Genomic DNA, 25,030 nt, shown 5'->3' with positions numbered 1-25,030 from the left:
GAAGGAAGCAGCAAGAGTATTGTTTAATTATTTCAAACCCAGTCTTATTTTTCAAATTACAAAGAAAAATGTGTTACAGAAATATTTAAAACTCTAAAATTCTCTTTTCTATAGCCCTTCATCCAAGGATACACATGTGACTAAAGCCCGATCAGTCAAATGTCTATGACCTCCTGCCCACAGTGATGGGCCCAGGGATTCACAGGTGATCAAAATGAGGCCAATCAAAGCCCTACCGGGGATTTTTCTGTTGTTGCCAGCAGAGAAGAGTTCTGCTTGCCTCTTGCATCTTAAATATTACTGGTTAGGAAAGGGGGGGCTCTCTCAGGTAGTACACCTCTCTGTGTTAGGAAATCTCTGTAGCAAGAGTGAATCAAGACAAGCAGAGACAAGCAGATGAGAGAAAGGGAGATAAAGTCTTGAAGCCAAGCATCCCTGCCATTTCCATCTTTTCAATTATGAGCCAAAAAATGCCCCTTTTGTGTTTAAACTGATTTGTATTGAATTTTGTCTCAAACAACCAAAGGAGCCCTGACAAATTATTTTTGTTGGAATTGACTTCCTACACGAATAAGAAAGCATTGTTTCTCTTCCACAAATTCCTCTAGCTTTTCAGTGGTAAGGTAAAATAGAAAACATGGAATATGTGTTCATTCTGGGAAACACCATCTTAAAACACCAACAGCTCCTTTTAGGAGTGTCTTTCAAGGTTTGTGAAACAAAAAATGAATAAATTAAACTCTGCAATGAAAGAAACAATATTGTTTCACTTTCTAGACAGTGGCATTTTAGACTTTTTGCTCATTTTAATGATTGTGTTATGGTCCAACTTGAACCATACCTTCCACATCAAGTTTTAACATTCTTTTCTTAAATTCAGTTTTCAGCTACTGGTGCTTCAAAATCCATTCTAAAGCAAGAAAAGCCTTAGGGATAGCTTAGTGAACCCAGTGAAACTTCATAGCCCCAGTCTCAGCACACTTCCTGATGTCATTCTTCTTCTTTTTGAGAGAGAGGGGAATTCTCTTTCCTCCTTGGTGATAGGTGGAATTTAATTCAGAAAAGTTACCATTGGAATGCCTGGATGGCTTAGTGGTTAAGTGTCTGTCTTCGTCCCAGGGCGTGATCCTGGAGTTTTGGGATCGAGCCCCACATTGGGCTCCCTACATGGATCCTGCTTCTTCTCTCTATGCCTATGTCTCTACCTCTCTCTCTCTGTGTCTCTCATGAATAAATAAATAAAATCTCTTTAAAAAAAGAAAGAAAAGTTACCATTTGTGAATTCATAATATAGTTAACAACTGTGTGATGGCACTACTTGATTTGGGATTTGGATGAGTCAGACCTATAAAATCAGAACAAACTGATACTGTTAGAGGGGAAGAGGGTGGGCACTGGACAAAATAGGTGAAAGGGAGTGGGAGATACAGGTTTCCAGTTATGGAATGAATAAATCAGAGATATAAAAGGCACAACATAAAGAATATATCCAATGATATTGTAAGAGTGATGTACTGAGACGGATGGTAGCTACACTTGTGATGAAGGTAACATAATGTATAAACTTGTTGAATCACATGTTGTACACCCGAAACTAATGTAACATTTTGTGTCAACTATACTTAAAAAAACTATCCATTAGTTAAGTCTAGTCCTTGAGTGAATATAGAAATCACACTTCTCCTATGAAGTCATCAACAGAGTATAAAGTCTGAAAAATAGGTAATATTAATTTACCTTTTTATGGATTGACAATGCCATTGGCAACATCATGCGTATTCATCTATGTTTTCAGACTTTGTAGACACCCGTAGAATTCCAGGGTAAATTTTCATGGCTTTAATATCCATCTACCAAGGGATCCTTCTAATGAGGACAAATCTTAGGTATGAGTGCTTTCGCTAGAAAAGATGACAAAGTCTTTTAAAATATGTGATCCGTTAATTACTGTCTAAGCTTTCCTCAGAATACTAATATGAATGTGTCTGTGTTTGAGAGCTTAATATTATAGATTCAAAATCTTCCAAAGTGGTTGTGTTTTTATTCTTAAATAATTCATCTTTGGAAGAGTGTATTTTTTTTTTAAAGATTTTATTTATTCATGAGAGACACAGAGAGAGAGGCAGAGACATAGGCAGAGGGAAAAGCAGACTCCATGCAGTGAACCCGATGCAGGACTCTATCCTGGGACTCTGGGATCACGCCCTGAGGCATGACACTCAACACTGAGCCACCCAAGCATCCCGGAAGAGTGTATTTTTTGGATAATTATTTTATTTAGTGTTTCGATTTTTTTTTTTTTTTTTGCATTTTTATGTGTTGTACATTGGCCATTAAATGTATTAGCTTTCTAAGATGCACATGTTCTGGTGATTGTCAGATCTTCATTTAATATTTGTCAAATCATAATCTCAAAGGAACCTTGAATATCAAATCAAAACAAAGAGAATATCTACTGAATATAGTTGAAGGAATGGAGAATGTGCTATCCATGTGTAGCTGTTCTTCACATACTTGATATTACTCAATTATGGGATCAAAGTTTTGTTCATTCACCATTTTTATTCAATATATAGATGATGTATCATATTTTATGCTAGACACTGGGAATACAAGGAAAAAAACAAACTTTAGTTGGGCTTAAGAATGGGATTTAGTAGATATCTTAATATTAACTCTATTGTTTATCTTTCCAACTTTCTCTTCTAGTATCCTGACTCCAACAAGACCAACAGGGCACTGCTCTTACTACCATATCCTCATCCCCATGATGTTGTCACTTCCCTCCTTCCTAGCTTAAATCCCATGGCTAACCATTACAATCACTTCTTGGCACACATTCTTTCCCTTGCCCTTTCTCACTTCATATTCATTTGGCAAAACTTCATCTTGGTTAAATCTTTCTCTTCCTGCACCCACACAGCTGAATGTGGCTACAAAAAAGACACTTTATATTCACAACTGTTGGCCTCAAGTGGACCTCAATGCTACCCAGTAATGATAATACGTTTGCTTGGTCCATCCTTTCCTTCATTCCCCTAGATGACTACTAAACATCTTTTATCTAGTCTTTCAATGTCCCTTCCTTATTCTCACTCTCAGTTGACGACCTTGCTTTTTATTCTGAAAAAATGGAAGCAAGCAGAAGAGAACTAGCAACTAGAACTATGCTGGAAAAACTATGTATAATAGGAACTCAAAAAAATATTTTGTGAATAAAAACCCTCCTAGATGTGTACCTGTTCCATATATTTAATGTACAGTAGCAAAGAGATATCTCATAGTGCTCATTGGGATGGATGCCAAGTAGGTAAATATTATTTCTAGTGAGTTAGTGGTTTAAGAATGGTAACCAAAATCAAACATTAATTATTATTTAGATAATGTTTCTGACTAGTAATATATCCAGTGCTGTTACAACTATATATTTGTTATATGAAATCTATTTGCCTTTGTGTTTATGTAATGTCTTACACATTAGTATCCAAATATTGTTTTTTATTGGTACTTAATTTTATATGAAGTATAATCAGTTTAACTTTTTGCAAGTTTTTCATGTGGAAACAAAGATTAGTTGAATTTGTATTTAGTAGAAATTCTGTGTGATAAAACTGTATAAATGCCACATAGCTGAAAGAGGAGGTATTTTCTTAAAGATTTTATTTATTTTATTTGAGAGAGAGTGTGTGTGTGCAAAAGCAAGGGGTAGGGGCAAAGGGAGAGGGAAAAGCAGACTCCCAGCTGAGCAGGGAGACTGATGCAAGGCTCAATCCCAGGACCCCAAGATCATGACCTGAGCCAAAGACAGACACAAGTGACTGAGCCACCCAGGCGTCCCAAGGAATTCTGAAACTGAGTCAACTTTCTTCTTCTTCTTTTTTTTTTCCTCACAAGCCAAACCTTGATAAAGAATGTGGTATATGGAATTCACCTAAAATGTAAATTCAGGAAGCTGACTCAGTAATCTGGAGTTCATGGGAGCATGGCACAGAGGCTGGTATGAAGTAAGAGTTTAAAAATAAGAATTTGTGTAGCTATGGTACTACTAGATCATTCAGCAAATATACAGTTAAGAACTAACACCTAAAGGCAAGTTTTTAAGGCAGTGTGAGTTATTAAATGCAGGAAACTTGGCTGTATGTTAATTAAACCAATGGTAGCAAATATTTTAAGTCATAAGTCTTTTACTCTGTCAAGATGAATAATATGATTGCAAGAACTAACACTAATTAGAACAAGGAGAAAAACATTGTAACTTCATCCTGCTCTTTCTTTGATGGTAATTGGTGTTTGTGACTTATAGATAAGAAAGAACTAGCTACTTGTGAACTAAAAATCCGAATTCCTCTCTTAGCAAGATGCTGTGTATTTGTCTGAGCTTTTCTTCCTATTTCTAGACTTGTATCCAATGACCAAGGGTGAAACTGGCTTTGTAGCCACATTTCCTCTTCTCTTTTTAAGGTGCTCATACTCTTGGAAGAGGGCAGAGGAAGGAAGCTGTTTTCTTGAGAAATGGAAGACTTGCTCTCATTACTACATCTCTGTGTGAAGCATGAGACATCTGCATGAAAGCATAAAATCATAGGTGTGGTTGGTAGTTTGGTGGGTTGGTTGATTTTTCTTGGATAGCAATACTTAAGAATTTCTTTAAAATTCAAATGCAGGAACATAATTATTCTTATTAAATTGTGGTGAACAGAGAATATAAGCCAAAGATTACATTTATGTCACCTTTGGAAATCTGTGACAAACAGAACTACTGGGAATTAAAGCCTTTCCATATATGGTACATCAAAAACTATTTGAACCTAATAGTTTAGATATCAGAATCTGTGGTTCAAAACAAACAAACAAACAAACAAAAAAGAATATGTGGTTCAATTTGGGCAGTGTTGTTATGGCAAATGTTTAATAATGACTCTCTGGAAAACAAAAAATGAAAACTAATTTGTAGGCTTTGCCATTTCTCTTAGTGTAAATACTCCCAGCATGGCCAATTTTAAACTACTGATATGATGCCACTGAATGTAAAGTTGGGAAGGGAAGCATGCTCTCTGGCCTGTAAGAGCCAGCTTCAGTATGTGACTGGAGTGGGAGTGGGGGTGGGGGTAAACAGGGAAGGATTGAATTCTGTTCCTGACACTGGTGACAAATAGAGAGCTCCTTTCCAGGTAATTCAATGAAAGAAGAAGGAAAACCAATACTGTAGAGGTTGGGTAAGAAAGAAGAAATCCTGAGGCAGAGCAGAATATTTTTGTCCTTCTAGTTGATTGAGAAGCAGGAAGAAAACAGAATCACCAGAATTGGGCAGGTGTTCTGTGGAGTGTAACTAGGCAGGCTGTCCTTCCCCCATGCCACAGAGTCCTAACCTCTCTTTCAACAGCCCTTCTACATTTTCATACATTTCTAATGCTGAAATGCTAGTCAGCTTGAATTTTTTTTAACTTTAGAGAAACAAAATGCAATGCAACGCAAACTTCCTCTGAAAATAAATATATGTATATACATACACATATATATATTCACTCACGTATAATCTGTAAAACAAGCGAGAACTCTATTTCCCTCTTTTATTCACATTTCCTTCTCCTTAAAGGCATTTAATACACTTCTGAAAGTATCTTCCCCTTTGCCAACTTAATCCACAGCTTATTTTTCCCTGGTGTTTCTCTTTGCATTACCAATTGTGTTAAGGACCATATATAATACTTAGCTTTCCATAAAAGACCAAAATATCTGAAAACTGGTCCACTTACCCGAGTGCACTTGGAGCTTGCTTGGAGTCTAATATAGATTTCAATATAACAAAAAGGGAAAAGAAAAGAATAATTTCCTTTAAGTTAAAACACCAATTTATAAAGATGTTACATTGAACTGAAATTGAGTTTATTTTTTTTTTAAGATTTATTTATTCATGAGAGACACAGGGAGAGAGAGAGTGGCAGAGACACAGGTAGAGGGAGAAACAGGCTCCATGCAGGGAGCCTGATGTGGGACTCAATCCCAGGTCTCCAGGATCACACCCTGGGCTGAAGGTGGCGCTAAACCGCTGAGCCACCCGGGCTGCCCTGAAATTGAGTTTAAAAAGTTAATATAAAAACTTTTTTACAAGTGAAATTCTCACTAGTTTCATAATTTTGAGTCTTTCTCTGCATGTGTGTATGATAAAAACTCAGTTATTCTTCAGCTCTGCCTCAACTTTTTTTCCTCCTTTGTACATGCTGTATCTACTATGATTTCTAGACTGTAATGTATGCATATGTTATGCCTCTAAAATATATTTTTCTAAGTTCTTAGGTCAATTAGATAATAAGCTCTATACGAACAAGGGATATGCACCAAAGAAATTATTGTACTTCCTTTCGATACATGCTAACAGCCACTGCTTAATGTTAGCTTCTTTAGAAAAATACATGCTAACAGTAAACTTCTATGAAAATATTCACTTCACATTTTTCAAGGAGGGCTGTGGCTTGCCCAAAAGCATAACTTTTAACAACATCTTTCAAACTTGCCAAATCACATTGCCTATTTGGCCAATTCAGTGTGCAGAATATTAATTTACTGTGCCACAAAGGTAGTACGCCTTAACTGTTATTAGGGAAAGTATAATATATTTGATTTCCCTTTATGAGTCTCACATTGCTTATAATTCAGTAGGGCTACCACATTTTCTGGGCAGGCTATCAAATAGGATGTTGTAATGATTTGCTTGACTAGTAGAGTAGATGAAAAAATATCAGTTCTGTCTGTAGCAGTTCTATTTTTGAATTTCAAATTTGCACAATTTGAAACCATTTATTCCTCTGTGGTTCTCTTTTAAAAATAAAAAGATTCCTTTCTATGTTAAAGAGTTAAATATGTAACACGAAATCATTTAGGGTAATGATTAGATTAGGGTGAATTGGAAGAACAAAAGAGAAGTCTTAGATTTAATTTAAAAATGCCAAGGAAGGGGCTATATAGTTCAATGTGAAGAGTTTGGTATTGATAAAAGGAAAATATAAATTTTACTTGTAACTGACATCTTGGGGATACTTGAAGCCTCAATTTTTGTCTGCACTGCTATTCCATTGCAGTTCACAGAGATGTTGAGATTCGGCTTTACAAACTGTTACTAAAATTACCTTTGGAATAATTCAGTTCTACTTAGAAGGATAGATGTGGACTCAGAACCTATCAGTAGGGACACACTGGGGTGGCTCAGCAGTTGAGCATCTGCCTTTGTCTCAGGACATGATCCCGGGGTTCGGGGATCAAGTCCTGCATTGGGCTCCTTGCAGGGAGCCTGCTTCTGTCTATGTCTCTCTGTCTCTCTCTGTGTATCTCATGAATGAATAAATAAAATCTTTAAAAAAAGAAAAAAGAAAAGAACCTATCAGTAGCCTTCCTATTTTAAACAATATCATGGATTCCTTGAATGTCTGAGTGAGTTCTCATTCTATACACTAAGTTCTTAAAACTTTATTTTCTATATATCACTAAAAAGGAATCAGGTTTATTCTTTTATGTGGTTTGGTTTCTTTTTTCAACAGATATTTATTGAGCAACTTCTTTTTTTTGTATAAATTTATTTTTTATTGGTGTTCAATTTGCCAACATATAGAATAACACCCATTTATTGAGCAACTTCTAAGTATTAGGCATGTTCTGGGTACTTAGTTCCTATCAGTGGACAATAAAGGCAAAGATCTCTGCCCTGGTAAAGCTTATATTCTACTGAGAGAGACAAACAGAAAACAGTAAATGTAATAAGTAAGTACATAATGTACTATATTAGAAGTTGATACATCCTATGGAAAAAGACAAAAACCAAGCTGCATGAAGCGTTTCATCGGTGCTGGGGTAAGGAAGGACAGGCCTCTATGTTAGAGTGGTCAGAGTTACTAACTGACCATGCAAAGCTAGTTGGCCAAGGAGAGATTAGGGGAAGAGCATTCCAGGCAAAGGGAATAGGTAGTACAAAGGCCAAAAACTAAAGTAGTCCTGGCAAGTTTGGGAAATAGTGAAGAAGCCAGTGTGGCTAGAGTGAAATGAGGGAAAGAGTATTAAGAGAATTATTGAGAAAAGGAGTGCAGACAAGGATTGCATATGGCTTTTCTCTGGGTGAAACAGGGAGCCATTGCTAAGCAGAGGAATGGCATGAAATGATTTCCACTTTAAAAGGATCACTCAGGCTGCTGTGTGAAAACAGATGCAAAAGGTCAAAGGTGGATGGAGGGAGACCTGTTAATGAGGTGCTGCAGTTAATCAGTTGAGAGATGATGATCATGACTTGGACCAGAGTGGATGCAGTAGAAGAAGTGAGAGAAGGTAGAAGCCTGGATATATTTGAAAGAGAGCCAAAAGGATTTCCAGATAGGTAGGAATAGGGTTTTTGAGAGAAAGAGGAGTCCAGGGTGAGTCTAAGGTTGAACAGGTTGGTTTTTGCTTTGTTTTGTTTTGTTTGATTAGGAATGGAGGGGAAGAGGGAACAGAGTCCAGTTTCAGGCATGTGAATTTTGCCATGCCTTTTAGGTATCCAAACACAGGTGCCAAATAGGCAAATGGATATTTATGTCTGATTTTGAAAGAGAAGTCTGGACTGAAAATGTAAATTGATAAGTTGTTAACAGCTGTCCTGGACAGTGAGGTGACTTTGGGCATGAAGGGCACACAAAACTCACCAACAAGGCAGAAGTAGTCTCTTACATTGTGGAGATCTGATCTATCTACCTCCAGGCATTCATGTTGGAGACAATGTCTCTTTCTTTTAAACTAGTGCTATTTGGGGGATGCCTAGGTGGCTCAGCAGTTGAGCGCCTGCCTTTGGCCTAGGAGTGTGATCCTGGAGACCCGGGATCAAGTCCCACATCAGTCTCCCTGCATGGAGCCTGCTTCTCCCTCTGCCTTTGTCTCTGCATCTCCCTCTCTCCGTCTCTCATGAATAAATAAATAAAAATCTTTTAAAAAATTAAATGCAAAGGGTAACAACGTCAAAATTTTGTAAATAAACAAACAAACAAACTACTGCTATTTGGGTTTTCTGCTATTGTACCTGAACCTGAACCTAACTGATATGAGTGCCCTTTGTTGTGCTCCCACAGTACCCTCAACTTGTGTTAATACATGTGGCACTACAACTGTCTGTTTTCTTGCCTAAAAGCTCCATGAGGACAGAGACTCCACCTGCCTTTGCATCCCATCACTTTGCATAATGGCTGTCATGCAACTCAGTAAACTCCGTGAAAATTTGTTGAATAAATGAATTAAAGCTTCTTAGGGTTACTGCTATGCCATCGTGTCAGCTAATTCTCAAGATAAACTGAACTGGCAACTACTTATTCTGCATTTATTTCATTGGTTTGAGTATTATGCAAATAAGCAAGTAAGGACAAAAAATATTGGTAAAAAAATTATATGAAATAAAATACAATAAGTACTTGAATACAGAATTGCAATATTGTTAATCACAATACCCAGATGTTCAGCTGCTATGTAAATGTGAGAAGGCAACCAATCAATCAACACCTTATTGTTTAGCAAATGATTCTTGAGGGCTGTATGCATGCAGGGTATTGTGCTAGGTGCTGGGGACATAGTGTGAAACACCATCAATGGTGCCTGAAAGGCTGATGGATTTCAAAGGTGGGCACAGATAAGACACATTAAGAAGAGCCTTACAGGTAAATGGAAGACATTAGCAACTCAGTTTCTGGGGGTCACATCTAAGCCTATGGCAACATGATTCATCTTATTCTACTTCTATGGTTATCTCCATAAATAACAATCAGGAGTTAAGATGTCAGAGGAGTGGAAGACCCTACATTTCTCTGTTCCCTCAAATACAGCTAGTTAGTAAATGCTTCTGAACACCTGTAGAATCAGTCAGCAATCTGAAAAAAGAAATGCAGCATTTCTACAAATAGAAAAGTGGCTGCTTTTTGGAAGGTAGGTGCAGAGACTTAAATATGGGGTGATATATCAGATTGTATAATTAAAACGTTTAGAAGTCTGCTACAGTTGGGGACATCTTTGGCTTAAAGATGCTCAGGGGGTGAAGTGTGGTGGAATCCCAGGTGGGGCAGTGTGGTCTCAGGATCCCAGGGGTCACAAGAAGAATGGGATGCTGAGTGCAGCAGAGTTCCCAGTAGGGAACCTTAACATCCCACTTGCAGCAATGGATAGATCATCTAAGCAGAAGATCAACAAGGAAAGAAGAGCTTTGAATTGACACACTGGACCAGATGGACTTCACATATATTCATAACATTTCATCCTAAAGTAACAATACACATTCTTCTTGAGCACACATGGAACATTCTCCACAATAGATCACATACTGGGTCACATATCAGATCTCAACCAGTACAAAAAGACTGAGATTATTCCATGCATATTTTCAGACCATAATGAAACCTGAAGTCAACCACAAGAAAAAATTTGGAAAGACCACAAATACATGGAGGTTAAAGAACATCCTACTAAAGAATGATGAGTCAACCAGGAAATTAAAGAAGAATTTTAAAAATACACAGAAGCAAATGAAAATGAAAACACTACACTTCAGAATTTTTGGGATACAGCAAAAGTGATCCTAAGAGGGAAATATATTGCAATACAGGCCTTTCTCAAGAAACAAGAAAAGTCTCAAATGCACAACCTAACATTATACCTAAAGGAGCTGGAAAAGAATAGCAAATGAAGCCTAAATTCAACAGGAGAAGAAAAATAATAAAGATTAGGGCAGAAATCAATAATATAGAAATTTAAAAAAAAAAAAAACAGTAGAACACATCAATGAAACTAGAAGGTGATTCTTTGAAAGAATTAATAGAATAAAAAACCTCTAGCCAGACTTATCAAAAAGAAAAGAGAAAGGACCAAAATAAATAAAATCATGAATGAAAGAGGTAAGATCACAACTAAGACCAAAGAGCTATTTTTTTTTTTTTTTAATATCTTTCACTGGCTTCTCATGGCCTATGGGATAAACTACAAGTACCTGAGCATGAGTCTGACCCTGACCTCTATATATACATACAACCTCATCTCTTGGTGTGTCCTGCCTTCAACCCTCAGCTACTGCAATGTTTACCTTGTTCTTTCTTCTTTCCTTCTCTTTGTGTGCAGTGTCTCCTCCATGCCTCCATGAATGATGCTCATTCTGTCCTCTTTTGTCCCTGAGTCCCTTTTCCATACCTCACCCAACTCCAGGCTTGATCAGGGTCCTCTCTCTGCTGTTCCGATAAACTCTGAACATTACATCTCCTCCCATGCATTATTGTTTGTTCTTTGTGTCTCTTCTCCTCACTAGACTCTCCTCAATACTAGACACATAAAAAAGACAACCAATGTAAGTCTGTTGGATGAAATGAATGTTTGGGCCATACTAGAGGTTAGAAAATAATTTTAAGTAACCAGAAAACTATAATCATCTAATATAGTTATCTACTTACTACCAGAAATGCCCACTAGCAAATAGGAAAGTAGAACAATTTTGCAAATAGGTATATATAAATGTGAACAGATTCTTCGTATTCTGCTATTAGTTTTAATAAATTGTTGGAATTGTTAGTTCTTGTGGTAAATTTTTTCAGGAATATGCCAACTGGGGCTACTTAGTGTTTAATATTTTCTTATTTCCTAATTCCATGTCAGGGGGAGAAACTGTGTACTTGCTTCAGTAAATTGCTCTGAGTGCCTTATTCCTTTATGTTCATGACATGTGCATTAAGTGCACTTAGTAGGGATCCCTGAGTGGTTCAATCAGTTAAGCAGCCAGCACTTGATTTCAGCTCAGGTCATGATCTCAGGGTCCTGGGATCAAGCCACACGTGGGGCTCCATGCTCAGTGGGAGTCTGTTCCTCTCCCTCTCCTTTTGCCTCCCCTCATCCATGCTCTCTTTCTGAGATAAATAAATTCATCTTAAAAAAAAAATAAGTACACTTAATAGATACTTCTTGCAATGCTAGGTAAAAATGTTATTTTACAAGTCTGAGTTTCCAGGGTTAATCTTATTTATGGGATTAGTGCTTTATCCTCTTTTAGCTAATATAATGAAGTTTAAATTAGAACTATATGTAAAACATATAGGGGCACCTGGGTGAGTCAGTCAGTTAAGCATCTGACTCTTGATTTCAGTTCAGGTCATGATCTCAGGGTTGTGAGATCAAGTCATGCTTGAGAGTCTCTCTCTCTTCCTCTCCCTCTGCCCTCTGCCCCTCCCCCCTTCTTTATAAATAAATAAATAAATAATATAAAAATCATATTCAAGAATAAAGAAATAAATAGAATATGAGACCCTAAAGGTCCTCTAGACCACATAACTTCTTCCCTTTAGAGATAAGGAACTGAGTGCCCAGGGGTAAATTATCATTCCCTGAGGCATCAGGATAAAAACTCTGGTCATCTGATTCTTACTTCAAGGTGAATGTGAATTTTAAAGCTAGAGGAAGTGTATTGAGACCTGACTAGTTTCTTTTTTCTTTCTTATCTTTTTTTTTTTTTAAGATTGTATTTATTCATTCATGAGAGAGAGAGAGAGACAAGCAGAGGGACAAGCAGGCTCCCTGCGGGGAGCCTGATGCCGGACTAGATCCCAGGACCCAGGATCATGCCCTGAGCCCAAGGCAGATGCTCAACCACTGAGCCACCCAGGCATCCCTAGACTTGACTAGTTTCAAGAAAGAAACTCGCCCACACCATCTTGGGTAAAGAGCTCATTCCCGAAGTTAAAGCAGTGCCCAGATGCTTTGCCATTGTGCCTGGTGATCCTGTTGCCTCTGCTGTCCTATGCCTTGCTCCTCCCGTCTCTAGGCAATGAGACCGATTGGGCCAGTGATTTGGTTGCCAACCACTAAGGAGCATTCCTGCTGGGAAAGCTGTTTAATATTAGATCCTCTTAGTTTTAGTCAAAGTAAGAATGTTTTGGGTCAATACATAAGGCTTTGTAAACCATATAGCAAGCTTAAGCAGGAAGAATTTTCTAAACTTCTGTGGAAGGAAAGCAGGATTTCAGGTAGGTGTAGGACTTTTGTGCTTCCTGGACCTTCCCAGAATGGGGAGTAAACATTTGGATGTATAGATATGGAATGGGAAAGGTGAACTAAATCACAGTGAAGCTCAAATTGAGTTAGTTTGCAAATGGAGAGTGGTAAATGTGCCCTTAGGAAACTGCCGAAAAATACTATGGCTTTTGGGCAAATCAATTGACGCTATCAACCTCTGTTTGCTTATCTTTGAGTAAAGATGACAATAGTACATACTTATCTTGCCTATTGTTGTGCATACCAGTGATAATGTATGGTAAATTACCATCACTATATAGGGGCTACAGGTAAGGTAACCGTTATGGTTATTACTACTACAATACTCTAACTACTACTACTGTACTTATTGTTACTACCGCTAATACATAAAACTACTTTTACTGCTACTATTGTTATATGATAGTAGTTAGTAATTGAGCGGTCTTCTCTGCTCAGTTAGACAACAGGAGGTGGGCTTTACAATTGATTTGCAAGAAAGTATAGACATTCTTTATTGATGTTCAGTGGTTAAGATCAGGGGCTTTATGGGGCCACAACATACTCCTTAGCTGTGAGATGTTAGACAAGTTATTTAATCTTGTGTGCCTCAATTATCTCATCTGTAAAATGAGGATAATAATACTTCCTATCACAACAAGCTCTTGTGAGGATTAAACAAGATAATCTAAGTACTTTTAGAATATTGTCCAGCATGCCATGAACACTTAATACACATTCTCTATTGGGCTATTAATGTATTAAATGTGCGTTGGATCTTCATAGCTACCTAATGAGATAACAGGCATCATTATCTTTATTTGATATTTACTGAGATTGAAGCTATGATTTGTGAGGGCAGTGGCAGAGGTGCCAAAAGAGTTTCTCTCCCTTCTTTCCTTTCCTCTCTTCCTTTGACATATACTTATCTATTGTACTTGAATGGTACACAATCATACCTGCCTTAGATGACTAGAATTTCGGACATCTGATTCCTTTTTCATTTTCTTCCTCCTACAGCCCCACCTCCACGCTTACTTACACTCTTGTCTTTTGCTACTAGTCTCTAGCTACTAGCTGTCATTTCCAAAGCCCCAAGTTTTCATTTGAATCTTCATGCTTGAGAAATCAATGGGGTCAAGGAAACAAGAACCAGTGTTTACATAAGTGTTTATTGGACTTCTCTTTATCATTTTTTCAGGTCTTGTAGAAATTTGCCTGATGCACCCCCTCGATGTGGTGAAAACCAGGTAAGGTTCTGCATGAACAAGTTTTATTGACTTTGGCTGATGTCCAAATTAAGATCTGTCAGAACACTAAATGCTAGAACTTGTCCTAGGCAAGGTAACTTCTCCCGATAATGGCATTTATATTTACTTCTTAAAGAAAATACTATTTGACAGATAAAATGTGAACAGGGAAAAGCATTTTTGGATAGAGGTTGTCTAAAGGTATATGATATTTTACTGCCTTCACATGACAACCATAAGGTATGATTTATGGTTAAGCTGGTAAGTGAAGTAAATTTATCATAATGATGCAAAAACTAAACCTTAGTGAATTATGACAGCAGGCTTCATTTGGCATTGCCTGTAACAGATTGCTATTTAATAGTCAGCATTTTGGTGTGAGACTCCAAAATTTCAAGTTAACTTCTCAAATGGTGCTTAAAGAATTTGTTCCTACAACCGTTTGCCAATGCAAAATGCAATATTTCTAGGAAAGTGGATTTGCTCTTAAGGGGCGACACAAATCAGGACAATGTACTAAATCTATTTACCAAGTAACAAAAAATCATGTGGGTTTTAATATGATCTAGAGAACTTTTTTAAAAGTTAAATCTAACTGAATTACTGAACTATTTTTTCTTTTTTAATTAGAAGCTGTTAGAATTGAGTGAAAGTTTCCATTTACTTGCATTGTATAAAACCGAAGATAACCATACCTAGGTTGGTGCTCCATAGCAAATAGTGCCTTTCAACAATGGTGGTCGAACAAATCAAAGTTAAAAAATGCTTGAAATGTCAGACTGATCATTGAATGGACATGTTGCTTAATTTACCTAAAGACGCGGCAGAATCTTAAGCTGGCTGCTGAAAGCAAGGGACAGTGGCTGTAACATGCAAATAGTATTACATTTTTAAAAGAGATAGAGGAGATGAGAATTTGGCCCCTGTCTTAGTCAGCTTGGGCAGTTGTAACAAAATACTATAGACTTGGTGGCTTAAGCAACAGACATTTATTATAGTTCTGGAGGCTGAGAAGTCAAGGATCAAAGTGCAAGTGAGTCTGGTTCTTAGTGAAGGCCCACTTCCTGACTTGTAAACAGCCACCTTCCTGTTATATCAAGCTCTTATTGTATCAGCTCTGCTGTCTCTCCCTCTACTTATAACAGCACTTATCCTATCACTGAGACTCCACTGCATTTAACCTCATGACATCATCCAAACCTAATTACCTCCACAAAGGCCCCAACTCCAAATACCATTGCATGGAGGTTAGGGCTCTGATATATAAATTTGGAGTATGCAAATGTTCAGTCCATAACAGCTTCAAATCACCAAACCCAAACAGAGAAAGAAAACCACAAATTTCATTCAAATATACCATTGCATGAACTCCCTGGACCATGTTTTTATAGGGTTCAAAAACAGAAAACAAAGCACACTGGCCTTTCCTTCTTAGATTCCATGATAACTGAAAAGCCAGAATATTATTGCTAGTCTTACTAAGGAATAAATTGTCTTTTTTAAGGATAATTTCCTAAATTAGCAAAATGTTTGAATGAGCATAGAGGAGAAATAAGAATGATTTAAATAAGACATGATATTGAAATTACAGTTACTCATTCATTCACTTAATCATTCATTCATTCACTTATTAAGCATCTAGTGTGTGTGGGTTCCAAATGAACTGTCCTCAAAGAGCTCACAGTCTCAGTTAATAGGAATTTCATCACAATAAGTTTCAAAAACTGTATTATTTCATGGTACTGGGTTTGAATAAAATATTTCTTGAAATTGATGTGCCACATTACTGGGGCTTTATATCTCCTTTGTTACATAGCTATTTTCCATGAAAATAGTATTAAGTGACTGGAATTAGTCACATGCTCTTGTCTAACTTCAGTGGGGAGGGAAAATATAATTCTTCCAGATACCCTGAATAAGAAGGAAAATGGATATAGAATGGTATTTGGCCTGCATAACAATAAAAAGTATATTGAATAAAGACTCATAATCATAGAGTAAACTGAAAGTCTGAACTAACATGGAACTGACTTTGCAACAGAAGTAGAACGTGCAAAGATTAGTAGCATTTCTCACTGGGTACTAACAAACAGGTGATAGGGCGTGGACAGGACAGACTAGATGCTGAAAGCTCTTCTCAGTTATATTGGACAGGAGATGACTATATTTCTAAATAAGATAAACTATGAACTGTAAGAGATAGTATATGAAACCATGTAACAGTCATTTTAGCAGGTCAGTTTCCTTAATGACATCAAGGGCACTGGATTCTAAGTTGTTGGTGGCATTGTCAAAATGGGGGGTGGCATACACCAGACCAAACCTCACTTCCTTCAAAGTTACTTTGTGGGGTGTTTTGTCCTCTCTTTGGATATTATTACTTGGAGGGTAGTACAGTGAATTCATCTGAATATGGAAATGGTTCGTTTTCAAGAATATCTCATGTGCTGAAGTATAGCAAAATAAGTGTTTACTTCTTGGAGTTTAGTCTTTTCTTTTTGGATTTTATTTGTGCCTAATTCTTTTCTTTGCTGAAGAAAGATGACAGTGTAAAAATGCATTTCCAAACTCATCCATTACAGGAATTTCCCTTCTTTCCTTCCTTCCTTCCTTCCTTCCTTCCTTCCTTCCTTCCTTCCTTCCTTCCTTCCTTCCTTTCTCCCTCTTTTCTTTTCTTTTTTCCTTTCTTTTCTTTCTTTCTTTCTTTCTTTCTTTCTTTCTTTCTTTCTTTCTTTCTTCTCTTTTTTTCACCTTATAAATGATCAATTCTGTTACCTCAGGCTGAGGGCAAAGGGAGGTGACTGTATTACACAAGCCCAAGGGCCAAGGTTACCTGGTGGAAGCTAGAACCACAGTAGATCTGTATAGTATAGCTGGAGCCCCTCCCCCCCCCCAATTGCCACTTTCACTGCCTCAGGCAGACAGGGAAGGAGAGAAATCCTCTACTTTCTCCTTTCTTCCCAATCTTCAGTCTTCCACCTTTGCTTCTATTTGCTGAACTTTGGAAGTCAAGAAGCCCAACCTAGCAGAGGGCAATCTTTCTGTATAGTAAAGCAGAGCAGAACAAGGAAGGAGCAAGAAATGGGTCTAAAGACAAACAGAACCAGGACTGTGAGGTCTGGAGAAAGAGCTGACATAAGCCTTCATTTTCTTTCTTTCTTTTTTTTTATTGATATGTAATATCAATAACGTAACATTAGGTTTAGGCATACAAAATAATAATTCAATATTTGTATAGATTGGAAAATGATCATCAGAATAAGTCTAGTAAACATCTAACACCATACATAGTTACAAATTTTTTTCTTGTGATAAGAAATTTAAGATCTACTCTCTTAGCAATTTTCAAGTATGTAATACAGTATTATTAACTATAGTCACCATGCTATACATCACATCCCCAGGACTTGTTTATTTTATAACTGGAAGCTTGTACCTTTTGACCCCCTTCACACATTTTACCCACTCCCCACCCATAGGTTCTGGCAACCACCAACCTGTTCTTTTTATCTATAAATTTCGTTCCCCCCCCCCAATTTCATGTAAGTGAGATCATATAGTGGTTGTTTTTCTGTCTGATTTCACTAAACATAATGCCCTCAAGGTCCATCCATGTTGTCTCAAATGACTGGATTTCCTTCTTTTTATGACTGAATAATATCCATTGTATATAGTGCATATTGTATATGGGAACTTTAAATGGGAACATTAAAGCTTTAAATGGGAACAATAATGGTATCTACATTACTGTGAGAAATAAATGAGAGTATACACTTATATGGTGTTCATATGTACAGATGCCTAGATGGTATTTTATTATACTGTGTCAGCAAAGGGAAAGGGATGACAGAGACAAAGGGAGCTTGCAAGGTAGTCAGGGAAACACAAGGGAGTGTTTGTGTGTACATATATATTGTACATATACAATGTAATTACACGCGCATATACATACCACATTTTATTTACCCATTCATTCACTGATGGACACTTAGGATTCAAGCATGCATTTTCAATTTGGCATGTTTAATAAGCACTCAATTTACATTTTAAAAGATGATTAGAAGTTATAATCTATAAACTTTTTATGAAAAGATTTAGGCACTATGGCACTTCCCTTTATATAAGAAATAGTATATTCTGCTTCATATCAGCATAGCTCCAGGAATACACCTAATGTAAGCAACTGCCTTGTTCTAAACGTCCCCACCTTATTTTAGCAGAGGAGATTTGGCTAAGATGCTGTATACATGGCAGTTATGTAGAACCAAGTTCTGCATTGAGATTCTTCCTAGAAACATACACATATACTCTTTCATAGTTCTTTTTTTTTTTTAATTTATTTATGATAGTCACAGAGAGAGAGAGAGAGGCAGAGACACAGGCAGAGGGAGAAGCAGGCTCCATGCACCGGGAGCCCGATGTGGGATTCGATCCCGGGTCTCCAGGATCGTGCCCTGGGCCAAAGGCAGGCGCCAAACCGCTGCACCACCCAGGGATCCCTCATAGTTCTTTTATAGTTTGTATACAAAGAACTTTGTATCCTCTGGTTAAGAATGCATAACTACAAATGACAAAAGACTCTCTGCACTTGTATAACTAGGAACTAGGAAGACCACAGGTAGTTTTTAGCTTTGTACTCCAGGGATTCAAATAAAATAATCAGTAATATCTCCTCTCTCATATTTTCTCTCTTTCTCTCTCTCTCTCTCTCTCTCTCTCTCTCGTTGTCTCTCTCTCTCTCTCTCTCCTCATCTCTCCCTTTAGCTTTTCTTTTCCTGCATAGGCTTCACCTGGGGGGGGGGGGTGCTTCTTTTATTTGGCATCAGATGGCCCCAGTGGCTTCAAGCTTACATGGGTCTTGGCATTTGTGTGTACTCTCTGAGATTCTCTGATGACCTGACAATTAAGAATTCTGGCTGTAGAGTTTGGGCAGCCTGGGTTCAAATCCTGCTTCTTCTCTTAACATCTGTGTAACATCAGGTAAGGTATTAGACTTCCCTGTGCCTACATTTCCCAAGCTTTAAAAGGGAACAATAATGGTATCTATGTTACTGTGAGAAATAAATGAGGGTCTCTACACATAAATGATGTTTGTATGTACAGATGCCTATGTGATGTTTTATACTGTGTCAGCAAAGGGAAGGGGATGACAGAGACAAATGGGGCTTGTAAGGTAGTCAGGGAAACACAAGGGAGACTAAAAAGTGTGGGAGAGGGGAAATGTTTAATATGGAATCAGGCGGTTTCAAGTTTCCAAGCCGGAAGACTTGTTGTTATATGAGCACTACATTTAAATCTTTTCTCAGAAGGGTGTTTGCAAGTAGATAGTCCTTCTGGGTCTGAGGGCAGGAGAGCATCAGTTTCATCTCTGTGCTCCTGTTGACATCATCCCACATATCATTTTAGGGCTATGTGCTGACATTATTTAGGGCTGTGTGCCACAACTAGCACAGTGCCTGGCCTCCAGGAGGTACCCAGCAAATGCTGATAAATAAATGAATAAAAGAGTACTTGGTAGCAATCAGAAATAATAGCCCTATGAGTTCTATGGCCAATGTCTAGAAAGTGAATAATATGCAGCTGAGTTGTCTTCCTTAAAAAACGTAAGATTTCACAAAAGATGGGAAGTAAGAGTCTCTTGAAATGAAAGAGGAGAAATCATTTGATAGGGTGGTGGGCAAAAACATGTCAAGCTTGAGGTAGAGTTCCAGAGACTGGGTTGGGGAAGAGTGAGATGAGAGGGTTTCCACTAGGAATGCCCAAATGAGAGCAGGGCGTTTGAAGCAGCACAGGGGACCGAAGGTGCCCAGAAAGTGTGTGTGACAAGCTTTGAGATGGGAAGCAAACTGCTGGACTTTATCTAGGACAGTTTTGGCTAATCAAAATAAAATGCATGACACATAGATAATTTTAAGTTTTCTAATAGCCACATTTTAAGAAGTAAAAAGAAACAGGTAAAATGAATATTTTTTTTTTTTTTTTTTTTAGGTAAAATGAATATTAACAATATATCCAGTTCAACCTCCAATGTCCAAAACATTGTCAGAGCAACATGCTAATCAGTATAAAAATTATTCATGAGATGCTTTACATCCTTTTTTAAAATACTCGACCTTGAAATCTGGTGCATATTTTATGCTGAGAGCACATCTCAATACTGACTAGTCAGTCACATCTCAAATGCTCCATAGCCACAGGAGTCTAGTGGTTAATGCATGAGGCAGCACAGGCCTGGGATGCAATGGGAAAGGAATTCTTTAAGGGCAAAGAGAGGTGGCCCTGTGGTTCCTTAGTGAGAAGAATACTCTTGCTTAGAATGGGTTGATCATTGCAAATAAGCAGAGTCCTAGGCAGGAGGGAATTTTACTACATATGCATTTGAAAGTTTGTTCCTATGTGGAGAAAGTGGCAATCAGAATACCCAAAGATTTATCCCTGTCACAGTCCAAGGGGGTTTTAGCTTACATCCCTTTCACACTTTTATTCCCATAAAGGGAAATGGCTCATTGTGCTTCAGGAAGAGAGAAGTACTGAGATGTTCATTCTGTTTCACCCTCAGTCATTTTTAATCACTTCTCTTTTATTTCATTTTCGAATGAGGCATAAATCAGGTGCAAACTAAATAAATTACTGATCCTGTAAGGACTGATCTTTTAAAACCACGCCCTGTCAAATTACTGCAAGGCACATTTTCTGGTGGGTGCCGGGGAAGGCAAGGAGGGGAGAGGCATTTTCACATCTCCTTACAGACACACAGTTACAGGCTGCTGGTGAGTGGACAGGCTGGTACATACCTTGGCTTTCATCCTTCCTCCCATCAGGACTTAACTTGCACTGAACAGTCTTATCATACTTCTCTCAAAACATATTAATCACTGTGAATTCTAAAGACCCACATGGGTTGAAAACTTGGCATCCACATGTTGTTATATGTGCTTATGGGGCTTTTACTCAAGGGGTTGAGATTGATTTACACTCTGTGTTGGTGGCTCCCATACCCCAGACCTGTTGAATCCAAAACTCTAGGAGTGGAGCCTATCAACATTTATGCTTAATACCCTCCTGGGTGAGTCTTAAGCAGCGAGTCCAGACTGGTCACTGGGTCAGCATTTGGGAAGCATTGCTAAATACCCTTATAGGCTGTTCTGTAAAGTCTTTGTGTAAAGAATTCCTTCTCTCTCTCATTGTCTCTCTTTCTCTCTCTCTCTCTCTGTGTGTGTGTGTGTGTGTGTGTGTGTGTGTTATACATCTCATTTACCTGTGTTTCTCCTTGGTTACATTTATATAAACCACTTTGTTAGTAATGAATGGAAGTGGAAGGAAGAGGTTCCCTTGCAGAGCTCATTCTGTGGTTTGTGAGAGTATTATCTACGGCCAGAAAATAAACACATATTGTCCTACTGAGTGAGGTTCCAGAAGCAAAAATCAATGCCAGAAGATGGGAGAGAATTGAGCATTGGTTGTTGCAGAGGGAAGGTAAATGGCTGTGATAGATAAAAATGATTTAGAGGCATGAGCCCACCACAAATTTTATTAAAAAGAGAAATCTGAGGATGGCTGTGAAGAGAGGCTGCTTTGTGGGGAGCCCAACAGAGAACAAGGAGCTAAGAGCTGAGGAGCATCCACAGCCTCCCTTTGCAAGGGTAGAGAGGGAACAGTTGTGAACTTGAAAATGAATGCCTAATATAGAGGTTGGAGAAGGGACATTGAGCAGCCTTTGGGGCCAACAGAACAGCAGGGTGGAAACAAGGAACAAAGAATATTTTTCCCTTTTAAAAAAAGAAGAAAAGAATCCTTTCAAAGTAGGAAGAGAGCAGTGGGAAAAATTAGGATGGAGTATAGAGTGGAAGCAGTAGAGTCTATAGGATTAAAAAAAAATTAGCAGAGCAGCCGAGACAGTTATTTCCATATGTTAACGATTTGTCCGTGGTATAAAACATTAAGATCACATTCAGGGTTAGACTATGGTTATGCCTGATTTCCCATCATCCGTAGAAATTCAGGGCTAGACCACTGTCATGGCTTATTTCTAACCATGGAGAGAATGTGTCTGAAGTGAAGTAAGCAAGGGAGTAGAACCACATTTTTATAAACTATATTTTGATTGGGACTTTGTCATTGTAGCAATATATCAATGGCAACATACAATGGTATGAAATGGTCACAATATCCCCGAATACATGTGAGTGTATGTAACTCCAACTTTGCTTTTGAGGTTGCATGATCATACTAGGATTTGTTTTATTTAACTGAAATGTCTTTTTGTAGTTACCGAAAGCAATAAAGTACTAAGTAATGAGCACACTGCAATTCTGCATTGTCATTCTTTTCCATGTAGCCATCATTAAAGATTTATTTATTAACATAATCAAATCAAAAACAGTGCACAAGATGGACTATATATTTGAAAGGGATAGAGGTGAAAATTAACTATGCTCTGCATATTACGTCGTAGAACTGCTATAAATACATAAATGAATAAATATGTGCTTTAAAATGCCATTTGCAGGGCACCTGGTTGGTGTAGTTGGTTAAGCACTCAACTCTCAGTTTCAACTCAGGTCTGGATCTCGGGGTGTGGGATCAAGCTCAGCATGGAGTCTGCTTGAAATTTTCTCTTCAGGACGCCTGGGTGGCTCAGCGGTTGAGCGGCTGCCTTTGGCCCAGTGCATGATCCGAGTTCGGGGATTGAGTCCCACATCAGGCTCCCTGTGAGGAGCCTGCTTCACCCTCTGCCTATGTCTCTGCCTCTCTGTGTGTCTCTCATAAATAAATAAATAAAATCTTTTAAAAAAAAGAAAAAAGGAAAAATTCTCTCTTCTTATCCCTCTGCCCCTCCCGCTTGTGCCCTCTCTCTCTCAAATGAATAAATAAATCTTTTTATTTGTTTTTTAAAAGATTTTATTTATTTATTCACGAGAGATGCACTGAGAGAGGCAGAGAAGTAGGCAGAGGGAGAAGCAGGCTCCCTGAAGGGAGCCAAAGGCAGACACTCAACCACTGAGCCACCCAGGTGCCCCTAAATAAATCTTTAAAAATAAAATGATGGGCAACCCAGGTGGCTCAGCGGTTTAGCGCAGCCTTCAGTCCAGGGCGGGATCCTGGAGACCCGGGATCGAGTGCCATATCGGGCTCCCTGCATGGAGCCTGCTTCTCCCTCTGCCTGTGTCTCTGCCTCTCTCTCTCTCTCCCCCTCTCTGTGTGTCTCTCATGAATAAATAAATAAATAAATACATCTTTAAAAAAAAAAAAAGAAACAGAAACACCTCCTTTTAAAAAAAATAAATAAAAATAAAAATAAAATGAAACAAAATGCCATTTGCTCCCACCTAAGTGCTTTATTACAAATCAAATTCATCATTGAGTACATGACAAACTAAAAGGTCCCACCTTTGTATAATGATTAAATTAAAAAGATGATATAACCTAAGCATAATCTTAAAACTAGAGAAAATAATCCTATTTTGTGTACTGTTAAGAATGCTGCATGTCTAAATTCTAGATTGGTGTTGACTTTCTGGAGAAAAGCAGAGAGTTTAGGGATAATAGGCCATGACCTCATGAAGATATTTTGTTAATATTATTGTTGGGAATTTTGTTTGTTTGTTTGTTTGAGAGAGCACGCAGGGGAGGCAGACATGGGGGGGAGTTATGGTGCAGTCCTCCATCTCAGGACCTTGAGATCATGACCTAAGCCAAAATCAAGAGTCAGATGCTTCACGGAGTAAGCCACCCACGTGCCCCTACTGCTGGGATTTTTACTTCGACAATGTTCTGCCTCTCTGGGATAACAAGTGTTGTATTAGAATACCCATAAGGATTCACAGTAGAAAGCCTTTCCCTCCCTCACATTTAGTGGTCCTTCCCATTGAACATAAAGCCAGGCCCTAGGATGGGTTGGTTATAATAGTTTTCTTACTCATAGAGAGTACTAGGTACATGTCAGTCTTTGCTGCTAATAAGTATTTTTAACCATTTCTCCAGTGGCCCAAAGATAAGGAGATAGAATGAGAGGATACCTAGAGACCTGTTGCTCTGAGACATTGGGAGGAAAATTGGTCCTGAAGATCTTATAGAGAATAATCTTGCTACTGTATGCTAAAATTACTTTTCAGATTTATTAATAAAGAGGAAATCCTTTCTTCTAAAAAAAATCCACTCAGTTTCCTCCACATAAAATAACAAAGTTCAATTATGTTAAATCAACTGTAACTCACTTTATAATCTTGAACTCTTGTTTCTAATTTTTTTCTTTCCTTTTTTCTTTTTCTTTTCTTTTTTTTTAATAAATGGAATTTTTATTTTAAATTACTCCCTAGAGGAGCATGCTATTTTTATGACTCACATTGTAGAACCTTTGTAAAGTGTTTAATCTCTCATTTGTGTTTTTGTCTAAATTTTTAAAATAAAGATTTGGTTTTTGTTTAAATTACAGTAGCTATTATTCCCCAACTAATTAAATGAGCTTAGAAGATTCTCCCTTAGGTAATAATATAACACGTGTTCTGTTTTGATAGAACTGCAAAAGCTTTCTTCCTTCCTTCTTCCTTCTGCTTAACTGCAAAAGCTTCTCCTGTGATGATCCCAGCCGAGAGGATGAGAAGGCAAAGTGCTTATGCATTCTTCATGCCTGTCAATGGGCTTCTCCAGACATCTTTCTTTTTCTTTTTCTAAACTGAAAGGTAAATAACTCTTAAATGGCTTCTTATCTTTGTCATGGGAAAGTGAATTACTTCTAAAATGAGCATCAGCATGAAAACTATTTCCTCTGT

The 25,030-nt window shown here is 37.9% G+C and overlaps 1 protein-coding gene across 9 annotated transcripts in view; it reads left to right on the top strand.

Moving 5' to 3' along the window:
* Positions 1–25,030, top strand: part of SLC25A21 (solute carrier family 25 member 21) — a 470,571-nt gene that overhangs the window by 270,639 nt on the left and 174,902 nt on the right. For 8 of the 9 annotated variants that reach the window (XM_077909086.1, XM_077909079.1, XM_077909080.1 and 5 more), the window contains one exon: positions 14,210–14,258. In XM_077909086.1, coding sequence (XP_077765212.1) covers positions 14,210–14,258 — 49 coding nt within the window. Of the gene's footprint in view, positions 1–4,461; positions 4,586–14,209; positions 14,259–25,030 lie in introns of all 9 variants that reach the window. The other variant, XM_077909082.1, reaches the window with a different exon arrangement.

The sequence above is a fragment of the Canis aureus genome, chromosome 9, assembly GCF_053574225.1.
Source record: "Canis aureus isolate CA01 chromosome 9, VMU_Caureus_v.1.0, whole genome shotgun sequence".
Classification (NCBI taxonomy): Eukaryota; Metazoa; Chordata; class Mammalia; order Carnivora; family Canidae; genus Canis; species Canis aureus.
The sequence above is the reverse complement of the archived record's forward strand: the minus strand, read 5'-3'. Positions and strand labels throughout refer to the sequence as shown.